Here is an 18,526-nt window from a genome sequence, read left to right as displayed (position 1 = left end):
TTAGACCCAGAATTAATGTTAGAAACAAATCATGTATCCGGGCTTGGAGGTGAATGGATAATGAAAACAAATTTTGAATCTCGGATTTCAACCACGTAGACCCGGGTTGACTTTTTGTTGACTTTTTCAATTATGATCAAAATTGAACTTTTCATTCGTGGGTAGTTTCCAAAGCTTATTTTGGATTGTTTGTATGATATTTGGCTAGATTCGGTTGGTTTGGAGGCTTGTTTAAAGGAAAAGTAGTGGCTAATTATTGATTTTGTTCCGGAAAGAGGTAAGTGTCGTGGTTAGCCTTGACTTGAGGGTATTAGGACTTGATTGGTCTATTTGCTACTTGATTTATGTGTGGGGACGGAGCAAGGTGACGAGTGTATATGCGCTGTCATAGGTTAATCATGAAGGGCGGGCTACTTAATTGCATGTTTTCATTTATACCATATTTTCTTTTGTTCCATGTTATTACTCGTTCTGTGCTTTAATTGCTACTTGCCGTTACTTGTTAAATTCATGCTTTCATTAGTTACCTGCCTCAATTTGTTATATGTTCCATGTATCCATGCCTTCATTTATTGATCGCCTTTACTTGTGTTATGCTTTTGTATGTTGTTAGTTAACCGCTTTTACTTGGCTTATGTCTTTACTTGGTTAATTGTCTTATTTTCTTCCATTCACCCTACTATTTATATTAAACTGTCTTAAAGACTTTATTTGTATAGTTCCCTTTTGTGTTACATTGTGAGATACATCGTAACTGGTTGTAGTATTATAATATATATATGTGGGATCGGGTTGTACGCCACAACGATATTGATATGATATTGGGATCAGATTGCACGTCGCAACGGTATTGAGATTACATATGGGATTGGGTTGCACGGTGCAACGGTATTGATGTTATATATGGGATCGGGTTGCACGCCGCAATGGTATTGTTATTGTATGTGGATCATGTTGTGCGCCGTAATAGAGAGGTTGTATTATGGTTATTCTTGGCTGTTGATTCCGTTACCGTATTGTGTTGTGGAATTGAGCATTGATGATATTTTGGGGCCCTCTGTTGTGTATTTCTTATTTCGGTTTTCATGTTAATTGATGTTTCTATATTCTGTTATTGTTTTCTACTTATACTCGTATAGGTTTATAGTGAGTGCCCTATCATAGCCTCGTCACTACTTCATCGAGGTTAGGCCCGGGACTTACGGAGTACATGGGGTCTACTCATCCTATAATTTTGTACTTCTTGTGCAGATTATGGTGTTGATCCCAACGGCATTTAGTGGAGATTACTTAGATCGCTCATCCAGGACACTTGAGGTAGAGCTGCAAAGCGTTCGCAGACCCTAAAGTACCATTTCTATCTGTATTACTATTTATGTTATTTTAGATAGTTGTCTTTCATTTCAGGCTCTGTATGTAGTATTCTAGTCGCTCATGCACTTGTGATACCAGTTTCTATGTTTAGACTAGGCTATGTTGGTTTTAGATTATTACATTACAAAGTATTTTAGACTTATATTCTTAATCATTTGCTTTTAAATTATTAATTTTAATAACTTTTTAGCTAATGTTGACTAGCCTAGCAAGCGGATCTTAGGCGCCATCATGACCCAGTGGTTGGAATTTTTGATCGTGCCAAGTTGGCATCAGAGCACTAGGTTGCCTAGGTCTCATGAGTCATGAGCAAGCTTAGTAGAGTCTTGAGGATCAGTACGGAAACATTTGTACTTATCTTCTAGAGGCTATAAGGCTTAGGAAACTTTATTTCTTTCTTTCTCTATCGCGCGACTTTATTATATCGCTGAGTTTGAATCATTATTCTTTGAATCTCTCGCAAATGGTGATGAAACATACGATATCCACAGTTGATCTGGAGCCGGAGCCCCAGGTTGCAGCCACTAACAGGGGAAAGGACCGGGGCTGAGGTAGAGCTCAGCCTAAAGCACGCGCAACATCACCTATTGTCGAGCCTCAAATAGAGTAGGATGGGGAGATCCATGTTCCTACCATGCCAGTAAGACTAGCTCAGGTCCCGGGGGGGTTCATCGCTAAGCTCGTGCTGCCCTAGTCTGCCTGGTTGGTCTTATGGAGAGTGTGGCCTGAGCTGGTATATTCCCTATGGCACCAGCCATCTCTCAGGATGCAGGAGGGGCCCAGACTTCCGCTACTCATACTCCAGAGCAGATGACTCATAGGTATCAGACCCCACCAGTTCTACCTGTTAGGGAGGCTTAGCCTGTTGTTGCTACACAGTCCGGGGAGAGACCCGCGATGTCAGCTGGGGGGCTGAAGAGTTTGGACAAGTTCACTAAGTTATTTCCTCCTCACTTTGGTGGTACACCTTCTGAGGACCCCCATAATTTCTTGGACTGTTTCCATGAGATATTGTGCAACGTGGATATAGTGGATTCCAACGGAGTTAACTTCAAAGTGTTTCAAATGCATGGTTCTCCTAGAGGTGGTGGCTGGTATATGTTCAGGGCAGGCCAGCAGGTTCACCTCCTCTCACTTGGGCCCAGTTCTCACAGTTGCTTTTGGAGAAGTTTATCTCCTTCACTCAGAGAGAGGACTTTCGCAATCAGTTTGAGCGCCTTTAGTAGGGCAGCATGACCGTTACTCAGTATGAGACAAGATTTGTGGTTTTGTCATGCCCATGCAGTTATCTTGATCCCTACTGAGAGGGGGAGGGTGCGGGGGTTTATAGATGGCGTTACCTATGGCATCAGGCTACAGATGGCCAGAGAGATCGAGGATGATATATCTTTCACTCGGGTAGTGGAGATTGTTAGGCTGATCGAGATGATTCGTGGCCATCACAGCCCCCGTGGCTGGGATTTTAGGTTGTGACAACCAAGCACAAGGTATATATTTTTTTTCTTACCGTTATGCGTCAACGTGTCTTTTTGTACGGAGAACATATTTATCTTTTTTGATAGAGATCACACATATGCAAATTAAATACTCCCTCCGTTTTAATTTATGTGAACTCATTTGACTGTGCACAGAGATTCAGCAAAGAGAGAAGACTTTTGAACTTGTGGTGTAAAATGAGGCACATATATTTTGTGTGGTTATAAATCATTGCATAAGGGTAATATTTTCCAAATATAGAAAGAGGTCATTCTTTTTGGCACGGGCTAAAAAAAAAATATGTTCACATAAATTAAAACGGAGGGAGTACAAGATCTTCACAAGTTCTAATATCATAATAAATTCTTTTTATGGTTGCCTCATATAAATATTTAATATAGTTATTACCTGTAAAAGGATTATTTATTTATATTTATATAATGACCTGACTTGTCGTTTCAAGAATTTAAATCCCGTTCGGTGGCATAAGGCCTGGAGTAGCTTCGTATTATGCGTATTGACTTGCGTGTGTGGTTGAATTCAGTTAACAGATGATTCAGAGTGATTTGGGACACTTGGTCCCCAAAAAGGAACCTTACGTTTTAGGATTTTGACCGTAGTAAAAACTATGTGAAGACGACTCCGGAATGGAGATTTGTTGGTTCTGTTAGCTCCGTATGATGATTTTGGACTTAGGAGCATGTCCGAAAAATTATTTGGAGGTCCGTAGTGGAATTAAGCTTGAAATGGCGAAACTCAAAATTTTGAAAAGTTTGACCGGGGGGTTGACCTTTTAATATCGGGGTTGGAATCTGATTCCGAAAGTTGGAGAAGGTCCGTAATGTCGAATGTGACTTGTGTGCAAAATTTGAGGTCAATCAGACGTGATTTGATAGGTTTCGGCATCGATGGTAGAAGTTGAAGTTTCAAAGTTCATTAAGTTTGAATTAGGGTGCAATTCATGATTTTGATGTTGTTTAATGTGATTTGAGGCTTCAAGCAGGTCCGTGTTATGTTATGGGATAGTTTGGTATGATTGGACGAGGTCCAGAGGGGCTCGGGTGTGTTTTGCGGTGGTTTCGGACCAAACTGGAGCTGCTTGGACTGCTGTTGCTGAAGTCTGGTTTCTTTCTTCGCGAACGCGAAGGGAATCCCGCGTTCGCGAAGTGGAATTTGAGGATCTGTTGGTTTAGCCTTTGGGAACGCGAAGCAAGGGCCGCTAACACGAAGAAGGAGCTGGGCAAGCCTTCGCGAATGCGGCCAAGGCAATGCAAACGCGAAAAAGAAATGAAGAGTAGGGCCTGAGGTCGTTTGGCCTTCGCGAACGTGAAGCGTGGAATGCGAACGTGAAGGAGATGGTTAGCTGGTCATCGCGAATGCGACGAGGAGGTCGCGAACGCGAAGAGGAATTAATGGGGCAGAAACAGTTGGCCTTCACGAACGTGACGAGGAGGTCGCGAACGCGATGAAGGATTTGAGGCAGTTGGGTTGTGGCCTTCGTGAAAGTGCAGCAATGGACGCGAACGCGAAGAAGGCCTATCTGGGCAGAATTAAAAGTCCCAAAAATGGGGGTTTGAGTTCATAACTCAAAATCAAATTTGGAGCTTGGTAAAAGGTAATTTTTGGAGATATTCTTGCGTGGGTGTTAGGGGTAAGTTATTCTTATCCAGTTTTGATTAATTTCTATGATTATGCCTTTGAATCCATCATTTAATTCGGATTTAATGGAGGAAAATCATGATTTTTGTAAAATCTTTCAAAAACGAAAATTTAAGATTTGGAGGTCAAGTTGCTATTGGAATTCGATAAAATATGTATGGTTGAACTCGTATCGGAAAGGGTGTTCGAATTTCATGAAAATTATGTCGGTTTCCGAGGGGCGGGTCCCGCGTTGACCTTTTGTTGATTTTTTGGAATAAATTTTTAAGTCGACGTATTATTATCTGGAATTGTTTCCGATGAATTTTAATGAAGTTATACAATTAATTTGGATAGATTTGAGATGTTCGGAGATTAATTCAAGCAAGAAGGCTATTTTGGAATATCGGCCTAACTTCAAAAAGGTAAGTGTCTTGCTTAACCTCGAGTGGGGCAATTACACCTTAGGCATCGAATCTTATGTACCATTTGTGAAATGTGAAAAGCCGTGTATGCGGGGTGATGAGTACGTACTCGGTCTTATATGTGCAAATTTTTATTGGATTAAAGTCTTAGGCATTATTGTATAGTAAATTGGGTAATCATGGATAATTATTAAATCATCTGTTTGCCATGCGTAAATCCTTGTTGTTGAATTTATTTTTATATGACAATTTGATGAAATTATTACTTGTATATTTATGTGAATTCCGTGAGTTTGGTGGTAAATATTTCTTGGAATTTGATTTCACTATGGATTTTACCTCTGCTAATAATTAATTAAGCAAGGTTGAGAAGAAGTGCTAATATAATTATCTAAATTTGCATTAATGAAGGCTTTGCTTTATGCTGAGTAATTTCTATCTCTATTGATTGTTTTTGGGTATTATATACATTGTGTGGAGCCTTGGACTATTTGTTGTGAAATTAATTAATTTTGTTATATCTTTGGAATTTGGTTGTGGCCATTGGGCAAATTGTGATATGAATTGATTTTTATTATGTTGCCGTAATAATTTTTTGTGTAAATTATTTTATTGTGTGAGTTATTATTTTGGGGAGATAAGGGTGGCTTTTCACCGTTGATATTATGTGGGTATAAGGGTGGCATTTTACTGTTATTGTGTTTGTTGGAATATTATCTGAGCGGAGCGATAAGGGTGGCTATAGGAGCGATAAGGGTGGCAATTGGAGCGATAAGAGTGGCTATTGATATTGTCTGGGCGGAGCAATAAGGGTGGCTATAGGAGTGATAGGGATGGCAATAGGAGCGATAAGGGTGGCTATTGTCAGGGACGATATGTGATGATATGGGGTTGTGGTGTTAATGATTTTCATGTGATGCTGTGATTTTCTTGTGTTTATTTTTATACCTTGTGCAATTTATCTTGTTATTAGTAAATTGATAACAATCTGATTTATATTGAAATTGAGAGCATGCGGCTATTGCTAGGCGGATTATAAAATAAAATGTGGGCACGAGGTGCCGTAAGTAAATAATGATTATATTTGGCAAGTAAATTGTCCATGCAGTTGTGATATGAAATGAGGGCACAAGGTGCCGAGTAAATATGATGATTTAATTATGGGCACGAGGTGCAGTGGAAATATGAAAAATGGGCTGAGACCCGTGTTTACGAAAAATATAAAAATGGGTTGAGACCCGTATTTTTATGATTTTGAAATGAGGTGTTACATGGTGACTCTTTAATCTAAAGAATTATATGCAAAATATTTATTTGAAAGGATTTTTATTCAAGAAGAATTATATGAAAGAATTATATTTGGAAGATTTATTCGACGAAATTATATTTGAAAAGAGTTTTATTTGTAAGAATTATATCTGAAAGATATTTAATTGAAGAACTTGATTTAGCGAGTGTAATTGTATTTATTAATTGTTGAGCGATATTAAATGGTAATTTTATTATCTTACTATACATATCATTGGTTGTCTTATATTGCCTTGATGTTATTTGTTTTCTATTATTTTTTATATTATATTGCACAAGTTATTAGACTAGTGAGTGTCTTGACTGTACCTCGTCTCTACTCCATTGAGGTTAGTCTTGATACTTACTGGGTACCGACCATGGTGTACTCATACTACACTTAAAAATATCTTACTTGAGCAGAGTTAAAGCGGGATCGTAAGGATTCAAGGTAGAGTTGCTTGGATGTCGCAGTCCCTTGGGGTCTTTTCATTTCATTGTACTGTTAATTTGTAATCAAACAATATTGCATATTCGGTCCTCGTGATCATTCCATGTATTCAATTAGAGTTCGTGACTCAGTACTACCAGTCTTGGGAGGTTGTATATTCATATTTATTCCGCTGTTAGTTTTGGTTACTTATTTAATTCAAAAATAAAAAAAATGGCTTCAAAATGTAATTAAAATCGGCTTACTTAGTTTTAGAGACTATGTGTCATCACGACGTCTGATGAGATTTTCGGTCGTGATAATTTATAATGTGAAACAGATTAGAAAATATTTTCGTAATTGTATCGGGAAAAATGGTTTAAGTGCAAAGAAAACCAAGCTCATCTGTGAAGTTTGGTAAATTGAAAAGTTTCACGTGGGTTCACACTTCACACTCAATAATAGAAATCATTTTCCCACGATAGTGGGCGGTCAATAAAATTATTAAAATGTCCTGCCTCTTTTGGGCAAATGATAACTATGTTATTTTTGTCTTGTTTAATAGCCTTCTATTAATAGCAACGTGAGTAATGATTTCTTTCTTTTCTTATCTTTGTTTTCCTCCATAGACTACAGTGACTATAACATTACGGTTGGTGGAGATAGGACTTAGTTTGTGACCAAGAAAACCTCAAACGCAGACATTAGTGTAAAGTTATAGCCCTAGCCAGACGAGATCCGTGAAAGATTCATATAGGTTGTGAGTAGGGGTGGCAAATGGTTGGGTCGGGTCGGATATGTGACGGGTCGAAAATGTATAATGAAAAAACTAATAAATTATCCGAACCGATCCATATTTAATACGGATAAAAAACGGGTTAACCGGCGGATAATATGAGAATTCTCCCAAACTTGATGAACCTTCAATTTGAGGCTTTACAAATGTAAAAGCTAAACTCATTGGTTATCCATTGGTTACCCATTGATTATCCATTTTCTAAATGGATAATATGGTTCTTATCCATATTTGACCCGTTTTTAAAAAGTTTATTATCCAACCCATTTTTAATGGATAATATGGATGGTTAACTATTTTCTTTTAATCATATTGTCACCCCTAGTTGTGAGCATCATTTGCTATCTCCTTCTTGAACAAGATTGAATCAAAATAGATGATTGCAATTTTGGATAAAGAATTAAAAGAAGCCAAACATGTTGGTGAAATAGTGGGACTTTCGTCCAAAATGATCAAACTATAGAGAACCCCAAAATATAAAAAGATCACCTAATTGAAAAAAATATAAAAGGTGCTTTTTTATTCCTGCAATGAAGGAAAAGGTCAAGTAGGAGTTGGGGGAAAGAAGCTCTAATGTATTTGAATCGAGTTTACGAGGTGGAATGAGCCCCGAGAATAACACTCTAATATTAAATTAATTTGATTACCAACAGTCCTTTTGCTTTCTTTGTTAAACAAACAAGTTAAGGATTCTTAAAAGGAGCTTTTTTTTTTTCCTTCTAATGGGCCTAATTATTAAAAATACAAATAGGTGAATCAAAATTGGAGAGATCGATTTAGCGCTAAAGCACGGGAAAATGATGAGAAGCCACTGAATGGGTTAACACTTTCTCTACCGAAAGATAGTCTATTATTAGATCTTGAACTTGAGATCTACACTAACTAAAAATAAATAAATTTAACCAATCACATAATATCCATCTGTCTTACTCTCCGTTACAAAAAGATTAACACTATTTTGTTATTAGTCTGTTTGAAAAATATTGACACCTTTTAATATTTCATTAATAGAAAATATTTAAAGTCACACAAATGTATAACATGTTTAAGACTGTCACACAAATATTATAACTTATTTAATGTCACATATTACTAAAATCTTCCCTTTCTTTATTAAAATTTATAGTGTCAAACTAGGATAATTTTATTTGAAAGGGAGGGAGTATTACTTGTAGAGTTGGATAAACTAAGTGTAAAAGCTCTCCAACGTTCATTCAATATTTGGTGTGACAAATGATGATTGATGAGATAGTGAAACAAATTCACTGGTCACTTAGCACTTGAAGATGTGAATGAATCAAAAAAAAAAGCAGCCAACAGTCGAAGGGAAGAGTGAAGCTTTTAGCCATTGTGCGTTTAGCCAAACTCCACTAAAGAATCGCAAAGGTAGAAGAGGAGAACCCTATTTTGCCTTTGCAAAAGTCCCCTCCATTGAATAATGAACTTTCACTTATTATTGATATGACCTTTTATTTACTACTAGTATTATTTTTTGGGGCGCAGATTAGAAGTGGTGGCTATAGGGTAGTGTAGTGCAGTCCGACCAAATGACTTAATTTAAAGTGAAGTTTCCTTGAATGGAATAACGTCCCACTCTTGTAATGGCTGAAGTTGATAGTGTTTGCTTCCTTTAAGGTTAAATATCTGACAGAATATGTACCCTTTGGCCCTACTGTCACTCACTCACTATTTTAATAACAAAATATCTTCCCACTAAATCCTGTTTATTCTCAAAATTGGATGGGGATACAAATTGCAAAATTCATACATTTGAAAGCAATTTATCTGAAAACGTGATCCTCCTAGTCAAGACATGGACAAATATTAGAAGCACAAATTATCGAGATAATAGTAGCTAATGATGTTTAAGATGGTGAACCTGTATATATGTGAAATCTAAGATCATCAAAATCATCAAAATATCGACTCAATAGAAAAATAAAATAGGATGCACGAGATGGAAGAGAGAGATTATAATCAAATTAAGAAGTTTGGTACCACTAGCTTAGTTAGAGAAGTGGCTAAATTAAGGGCACGTATCGTGTCAAAAGAAAGAAAGATATGATATCGATCCACAGTTTCTATGATATTCTAGTCCTCACCCAAGATTTGTTAATGAATTTACTAATTAGTGCATTAAGATTAATAAAGAATAAGGAGAGGAGTTTGATAATGTAAGTAATTCTATCTCAACTATGTTCCTATACATCTTTCTAACAGAAATTTATGGCTAATTAATGAATCACATCAATTAGCACACTTTGCTAGACTCATTTGGTAAGGCTTCAATTTTATCGAAACTACACACTCAAGGTCAAATGAGCATGGTGCTAGAATATTGGACTAATGTTACTAATAGAATTAGAGGTAATATTTATCACAAGAATTACCGCCCGTGGCAAACCAACGTTCGTATATTTCATACCTTAAGAAAAGAGATATAGATTGGCATTGGATCAAATGCAACAATAATTCAGTGAAGGCTCAGTATTGTAATACATCTTGTCATTTTATTACAAAGTATAACTTCACTCGTGTCTACGTCCAGCAGTTATATTACGGTAATTTAAAGAGGTAGCAGGGTGAAGACCTTTTCCGATACATTGCGTTATCTTAGTAAAGTAACTTGGCAGAATAACTAGGTACGGTGAAATATATTGAGAAGTAAGCCGACGACCGACGTGAAAATAGTGAATCATCTGAATAGTGAATTGTGTTAGAAAAATAATAATTGAAAACGAAATTGAAGAAGGCTTGAGGCGTGAGAACGATTTTCCTTAAAGAAGATATATTGCCCGTAGACAAATTGGAGAAATACAAACAATCTTCTTCATGATACAACAAGCCAAGAATATACTTGCAGATTTTTCTATATCCACTTTGTTGGAAGTACTTCTATCTATAGAGCTACCATCGGACCTTTTCAAAAAGATATGTTCTTTCACAAACAGACGCATCTGTTTATTTAAATATATTTAAAATTTAAAATTCAAATAAAACAGATTTTAATTATAGAAATAAATAAAAATAAAAATTATTTATTTTAAATCCGACCCGGCCAACTATAAAATAGACTTTTAATTCCAAGTCTTTGATATTAATATATATATATATATATATATATATATATATATATATATATATATATATATATATTTGCACACATATAAGAGTATGTGTCCTAAATTAAACACATAAAAGGACAAGGACTTAAAAGGCACCAAAGGTGGTCTTTCACCACCGACAAGTCCCACATGCTTTCCAACAATACATAACAAACTATTCTTCAATCCCCACTAGTTTGTTATATTTCTCATAATATCATGCATATTGGAGAGTATCTTATTTAGATTTGAACTTTCTATTAGTGTAAATATCTTAAAGTCTTGACGAAATTATTGGTAAGTTAAAGGTTTGAACTACAATTCCTTGTGTCAAAACCGAAAATATCACACGCACAATATTATACAGTGGCTAAGAAAATCCAACACGTTTATGGCCATGTGCTCATCATGACTTCATGAATATTTACAAGATCAACCCCTTAAACCTTGTTGGAAGCGGCACCACTTCAATATTCATATAGGTGAAATTAAGTACAATGTCCCTGTTACTAAAGACATTTACTAATTTCATTAAGATTTAATTCAACCTCTTCATGTAACAGTTTGCACCACGATATTTTTTATTTTGCCCTAGTTATTTCAGACATTTAACTTCTTGACTCCTCTCATAACAATACGTAATACATTAGAATTAAGGCTCTGAAAGGAGATCAGTGCTTAAGCACAAAGCAACTTGTTATTACCTTATTGAACTTATTTTGTTAGAGTGTATACTAACTCAAAGTTGGGTTCCCGTTGCTTGTATTTAGTTTAGAGGTTTTAGCCCCATTCCTTCACATGATTGTTGTACTATATTTCTCGTCAATGGTTTGGTAAGTGGATCTGCCAAATTCTCATTTGATCTCACATACACAATAGTTATAATCCCATCTGTGACTAATTCTCTTATATAAGCGTGCCTTATGCTTTTATGTCTTGATTTCCCATTATATATCTTATTGTAAGCCACACACATGGTAGTCTCACTATCACAAAATACAGAAAGGGCTGGCATCGGTTGTGGCCACAACTTTATATCTGTATACGGGTAAAACCGAGTCCGCTGCATGACTTGACTTCCCGATGGGCCAAGCGGAGCAGAAAGTTGACCGTAATATATCGGAGTCAGAACGAAGAACCCCTCATCTCAAGGCTCGGGCAAACACCTGCCCTCGGGGATATCATGGCCATATCCTCGAGGTCTGATTTAAGGATTGAGACTTTGGAGAGCATTATGAAGCAGCTGCACACAACTAACAATGGGACGTGATGTCTGCGCCGAACTGGATATCACGACGTAAATCTCGGCCTGTATCAGCGGTGAATCAGTGAATAGCATGGAGTAACACATATATCAAGGAAATATACTCTTATTTTCTCTGCTATTCAAAGTTCTTACTTTTGTTCATCAGTTCATCATTAGTATGAGCCCGAGATCCAAGCCAGGCATTTCATTAAGCTGTTACTAAGTCCTAGGTCATTCCCCTTAATTGGTTCGATAATTTATTACGTCATTTATCTGTTTAATCTAACGCCATTGGAACTGCCGGAGGGTTACAAACCTCCCAAGTTCGAAATGTTCGATGGAACTGGTGATCCGAAAGTGCATCTGAGGACATATTGTGACAAGAGTGGGCAAAGATGAATGAATCCGTATGAAACTGTTCATGCAAAGCCTCACCGGAGATGCATTGTCTTGGTATATCAGTCAGAACCCGAAGAAGTAGGTTAATTGGGTAAGCATGGCGTCAGATTTCATGGACAGATTCAACACAAAGAACGCACTAGACGTTTTCTACATTCAAAATCTCAAGAAGAAACCAACAGAAACCTTTCGCGAATATGCTACTCGGTGGAGATCTGAAGCCGTGAAAGTAAGTCCCCCACTTGAAAAAGAACAAACGAGTAAGTTCTTCGTCAAAGGTCAAGACCCGCAGTACTATGAAAGGCTTATGGTTATTGAAAATCACAAATTCTCCGACATCATCAAGCTGAGAGAAAAAATAGAAGAAGGGATTAAGAGTGGGATGGTAACAAATTTTAGATTAACCCAAATAATACATATGCCTCTCATTCAGGCATGACGGGTCATACAATTGATGAGTGCCGCACACTGAAAGATAAGATTCAGGCATTGATCGACACCAAGGTCATACATGCAAAGGAAGTTGCATCAAATGTTCGTAACAATCCTCTCCCGAATCATAGAGATGAGTGAGTGAATGTGATAGAGATCAACGAGGAATGGGATCCGGAGGGGTCAATCGGACTCATTCGGGAGAGGGATGATCCCAAAACGTCTCCGGTCACCCTCACACCCATTGTGGTACAAACCCAAGCACCGTTTGAAGTCGAGGTAACTACACCATTCACCGTGATGGTAGCCCCCACGCCATCTTACAAGTCTGATGTTATCCCATGGGATTATGTTGCGGAAGCAAGGAGAAAAGGAAAAGCAAAAATGGAGGAAACAGGTGTGGCTCAAGGCATGACTAGAAGTGGCAGAGTCTATACACTTGAGCACCTGGGAGGAACAAGCAAAGAAGCTGCATCTAAGCCGCCTGTTGTTGAGACTGGACCTGATGACCTTTGGAGAAAGGTACAAGCAAGGGAATACTCTATCGTCGATCATCTGAACAAAACTTTCGCTCAGATATCCATCTTGTCACTGCGGCAAAACTCCCAGACACACAGGAATGCCTTGATGAAAGTGCTGAGTGAAGCTTATGTACCCACCAACATCACTAGTGGGGAGATGGCCAACATGGTCGGACAGGTACTGGGAAGCCACAAAATCCCCTTTCACGAGGATGAATTACCACCAGAAGGACTAAGTCATAATAGGGCACTACACATCACTGCGCAATTTGAGGATAAATTCATCGCCAGAGTCCTGATAGATGGGGGTTCAAGTCTAAATATATGCCCGCTGAATACTCTACAGAGGTTGGGTAAAGGCCTGCATGAGATACGGATGGGAAATATGAATGTAAAGGCATTTGATGGATCCCAAAGATCCATAATCAAAGAAATCAACCTCAACCTATGAATGGACCAGACCTGATTTGATGTTGAGTTCCAATTTCTGGATATATCTGCTACCTATAATCTATTGTTGGGACGACCCTGGATACACGCCGCTGAGGCAGTGGATTCTACTCTATATAAGGCTATGAAGTTTGAATGGAATCATCAAGAAGTGATTATCCATCGGGATGGAAGAAACCCCATCTACACCAATCAGATCGTTCCATTCATCGAGAATATGAAGAAGCTGGGTGGAGAAACGTACCATCGCATTGAGTGAGTCAACACAATTGAAAAGGATCAATGGTGTAGTAACAAGATAGAAAGCATATTACTATGGATAGGATATGGACCTGGCAAGGGTCTCGGCAAAAACCTTCAAGGGATCACCAAACCCGTACAACCGCAGAGTCATGGCACAACTATTGGGCTCGGATATGAATATACTTGGCAAGAGTACCAGGATTGGTCGCCTCCATGGCGTGGTCCTTATTATCCGCTGGAACAACTAGTGCCACCTCTGCACCAGACATTTTATCAAGCTGACATGATGTGGGGATCTGAGAAAGATGAAGTCTTAGCTGGCATGAGGAAACTATTTCTGGATAAAGAAGATATGGATTACAGTGCGATAGTTAAGGAGGAGGAGGAGGAAGACCTTACCATTCAAACCGTGGGGAAATGAGATGTTCTCAAAAGGTGGACTGCTGCACCATCCCGGGCCCGTCGAGTTCCTGGGTAGCTTGGCAGACTAACATCAATTATTTTTAAGAATTTGAGACATTTTCAGTATTTTGTTTTGAATAATTACTCGAGTCATCGAGCCACATTTGTTAACGTTTTAAAGATTTTAATTAATGCATTGCTACTTTTCGTATTTACTATTCTCCTCTACATTTTCTCTTTTAACAGCATTATTACTACCTATCCCGATGAACTTTTGACTGTGACATGTAATGAGACAACGCAACACAAGAATAGTGATCAGAGGACCTGGAAGATGATACGATACCTGAGGAAATCATCAAAGAAGTGAAAAATTTTGAAAACAAGCCAAAGTCCAATTTAGACGAAACTGAAGCAGTTAACTTAGGGGATTCCGAACTGGTTAAGGAAACATGCATAAGCATTCATCTATCACCGTCAGAGAAAGAAAAGTACATTAGATTCCTAAAAGAATATGAAGATATCTTTGCATGGTCCTACGATGATATGACGGGTTTGAGCACATCCATAGTAGCTCACAAGTTACCCACTAATCCTACATGTCCACCGGTAAAGCAGAAGCACAAAAAACTCAAGCCGGATATGAGTTGAAGATAAAAGAGGAGGTCACCAAGCAGATCAAAGCCAAGGTTCTTAGAGTGGTCAAGTACCCGACTTGGTTGGCCAATATCGTGCCAAGTCCGAAGAAAGATGGAAAAGTCAGAGTATGTATTGACTACCGAGATCTAAACAGAGCAAGTCCCAAAGATGATTTTCCATTGCCTGATATACACATATTGATCGACAACTGTGCCAAACATAAACTCCAATCCTTTGTGGATTGCTTCGTGGGGTATCATCAGATCTGGATGTATGAGGAGGATGCTGAAAAGATAGCCTTCATCATGCCATGGGGAATATATTGTTATAAAATGATTCTATTTGGCCTGAAGAACACCGGAGCCACTTACATATGAGCCATGATAACTATTTTTCATGACATGATACACAAAGAGATAGAAGTGTACGTGGATGACGTTATCATCAAATCCAAAAGGAGTACGGATCACATAGAGGATCTGAGGAAATTCTTCTATCAGCTTTGTAAATATAATCTGAAACTCAATCCTGCAAAGTGTGCTTTCGGAGTCCCTCCCGGGAAATTATTAGGATTCATCGTCAGTCGCAAAGGAATTGAGTTAGACCCATCAAAAGTCAAAGCAATCCAAGACTTACCACCTCTGAAGAATAAGAAAGATGTGATGAGCTTTTTAGGGCATCTTAATTACATCAGTCCCTTCATAGCACAATCAACAGTGCTATGTGAGCCGGTCTTCAAAATGCTGAGGAAAGATGCTGCAACAAGTTGGACTGAAGAATGCCAGAAAGCGTTCGACAAAATCAAGGAGTATTTATCCAAATGCCCGTTCTGGTCCCACCAGAGCCAAGAAGATTGCTATTGCTTTATTTGTCTGTACTAGATGGAGCTTTCGGTTGCATCTTGGGACAACATGATGAAACTGGAAGAAGCGAGCTGGCAATATATATTATTTGAGCAAGAAATTCACACCCTACGAAGCCTGGTACTCTTTGCTGGAACGCACCTACTGTGCTTTGACATGGATAACTCAGAAGTTGAGGCATTATTTCTGTGCATACACTACATATCTCATATCGAGGATGGATACACTGAAATATATATTTTAGATTCCCATGCTTACGAGTAAGTTAGCAAAGTGGCAAATATTACTGAGCGAGTTTGACATCGGCTATGTAGCTCAGAAGGAAGTCAAAGGACAGGCATTGGCAGATCACCTGGCAGAAAATCCCGTAGACGGAGAATACGAAGCATTGAAAACGTATTTTCCCTATGATGAGGTTTCGTTCGTGGAAGAAGATATCACTAAAGCATATAATGGTTGGAGAATGTTCTTCGACGGAGTAGCAACATTCAAATTAGTAGGTATCTGAGCTGTTTTGGTATTAGAAACCGGCCAACACTATCCAATATCTGCAAAACTCAGGTTTCCATGCACCAACAATATGGCAGAATATGAGGCTTGCATCTTGGGACTCAGGTTGGCCATTGACATGAATGTTCAGGAGCTATTGGTAATGGGAGGTTCCGATCTATTGGTGCATCAGTTTTTAGGACAATGGGCTACAAAAAATACCAAAATATTGCCACATTTGCACTGTGTACAAGAGCTGATCAAAAGGTTCACAAAGATAGAATTCAAACATGTTTCGATAGTTCAAAATGAGTTCACTGATGCATTGGCCACTCTATCTTCCATGATACAACACCCAGACAAGAACTTCATCGATCCTGTCCCAATAGGAATTCATAAACAACCAGCTTATTGTGCTCATGTTGAGGAATAGAGCGATGGAAATCCGTGGTTCCATGACATCAAGGAATATTTGCCAGAAAGAGAATATCCAGAGCACTCTACCCATACTCAGAAGTGCACGCTTCGAAGATTAGCCAACCATTTCTTTCAAAGTGGAGGAATTCTAAATAGAAGAACTCCTGACTTGGGATTATTACGGGGTGTCGACATCAAGAAAGCTTCCATATTGCTCGACGAAATACATGTCGGAACCTACAGACCACACATGAATGGTTTCACCTTAGCCAAAAAGATGCTAAGAGCGGGGTATTTCTGGATGACTATGGAAATAGACTGCATCAAGTATGTTCAGAAGTGCCACAAATGCCAGATACATTCTGATATGATACGGGTACCACCCGATGAACTCAATGCAACAAGTTCACCTTGGCCTTTCTCGGATTGGGGTATGGATGTCATAGGCCCGATCGAGCCCGCTGCTTCAAATGGGCATAGATTCATTCTAGTGGCCATAGACTACTTCACAAAATGGGTTGAAGCGGGATCTTACAAAGCCGTAACTAAGAAGGCTGTAGCATATTTTTTTTGGGATTGCATTGTTTGTCAGTTCGGAGTACCAGATTCAATCATCACCGATAATGCCGCCAATCTCAACAGCGATCTGATGAAGTCCATGTGTGAAACCTTCAAGATCAAGCATAAGAACTCCACAGCATACAGTTCGCATATGAACGGAGCCGTAGAAGCCGCCAACAAGAACATCAAGAAGATATTGAGGAAAATGGTAGATAATTACAAACAATGGCACGAGAAGCTGCCGTTTGCTCTGCTCGGGTATCGTACCACGGTTTGCACGTCAATTGGGGAAACTCCTTACCTATTGGTTTATTATACTGAAGCGGTTATTCCTGCCGAGGTAGAAATCCCTTCTTTAACAATTATACAAGAAGCTGAGCTCAGAGATGCAGAATGGGTACAGAACCGGTACGAATAACTAGCTCTCATTGATGGTAAAAGAATGAATGCGGTGTGTCACGGTCAACTCTATCAGAACAGGATGGCAAGAGCCTTCAACAAAAGGGTCAGACTGAGGCAATTTACACCGGGGAAATTGGTGCTAAAATGAATCTTCCCACATCAAGATGAAGCTAAGGGGAAGTTTTCACCCAAATGGCAGGGTCCCTATATGGTTCATCGGGTACTGACGGGAGGAGAACTTATACTTGAATAAATGGACGGAGAGATTTGGCCGAAACCTATCAACTCAGATGCAGTCAAAAGATACTATGTTTAGGATTGTTCGCACTTCTTCACTTGATGTAACTGAACTACGCTTGACCTGATTCCCATTTAAGAGGGGATATATAGGCAGCCCTGTGGGTTCTGTCACATCTTAATAAAATCTTCATTTTCCCATGATCAGAAACTAGGGCAAGATCACAAGTTCAACTAACTTCGTCATCTGCGGAACAGCCAAAAAACATTGTCAGAAGTATGCATTTAAACTGGGGAAGAATTTTGAAGACCCTCAAAATTCTAAAAATAAGGAGTTGAAATGTCTCTAAATGTGTCATAGTCACCGATCCATCTAAATTATTTGATCTCACATACTACAATACATTTCAAGCAACTATATTTTTGCAAATAATTTGTCAAATGCATACATATTTTTTGAAAACTTTGTTTCCATGACAGTCGAAAGCTACCAAGGGTAACTCAAACAGGACTGCAAGACAAGAGTGAAGGCAAAGCAAGGAGTCAAGAGCACGAACCGACCTTCCCCCCGCAAAGCTCACGATTTTTTTTTGAATGCAGGCACGATAAAACAGCAATATTTGCAAATACATACGCATATCAAATCACTACCTTCATGATGACAAATTACCAAATGTAAACACATCCAGCTAAGA

At 38.5% G+C, this 18,526-nt stretch overlaps 1 protein-coding gene across 1 annotated transcript; it reads left to right on the top strand.

Annotated features, from left to right (window-relative positions):
- The first annotated feature begins 16,305 nt into the window (after window positions 1-16,305).
- LOC138902736 (uncharacterized) lies at window positions 16,306-16,647 on the top strand. The gene has a single exon (XM_070190631.1). The coding sequence runs from the start codon at window positions 16,306-16,308 to the stop codon at window positions 16,645-16,647; it is 342 nt and encodes a 113-aa protein (XP_070046732.1).
- Window positions 16,648-18,526: the final 1,879 nt, after the last annotated feature.

Source organism: Nicotiana tomentosiformis, chromosome 12 (assembly GCF_000390325.3).
Source record: "Nicotiana tomentosiformis chromosome 12, ASM39032v3, whole genome shotgun sequence".
Taxonomy (NCBI): domain Eukaryota; kingdom Viridiplantae; phylum Streptophyta; class Magnoliopsida; order Solanales; family Solanaceae; genus Nicotiana; species Nicotiana tomentosiformis.
Note: the sequence above shows the minus strand (reverse complement) of the source record. Positions and strands in the feature narration are given on the sequence as shown.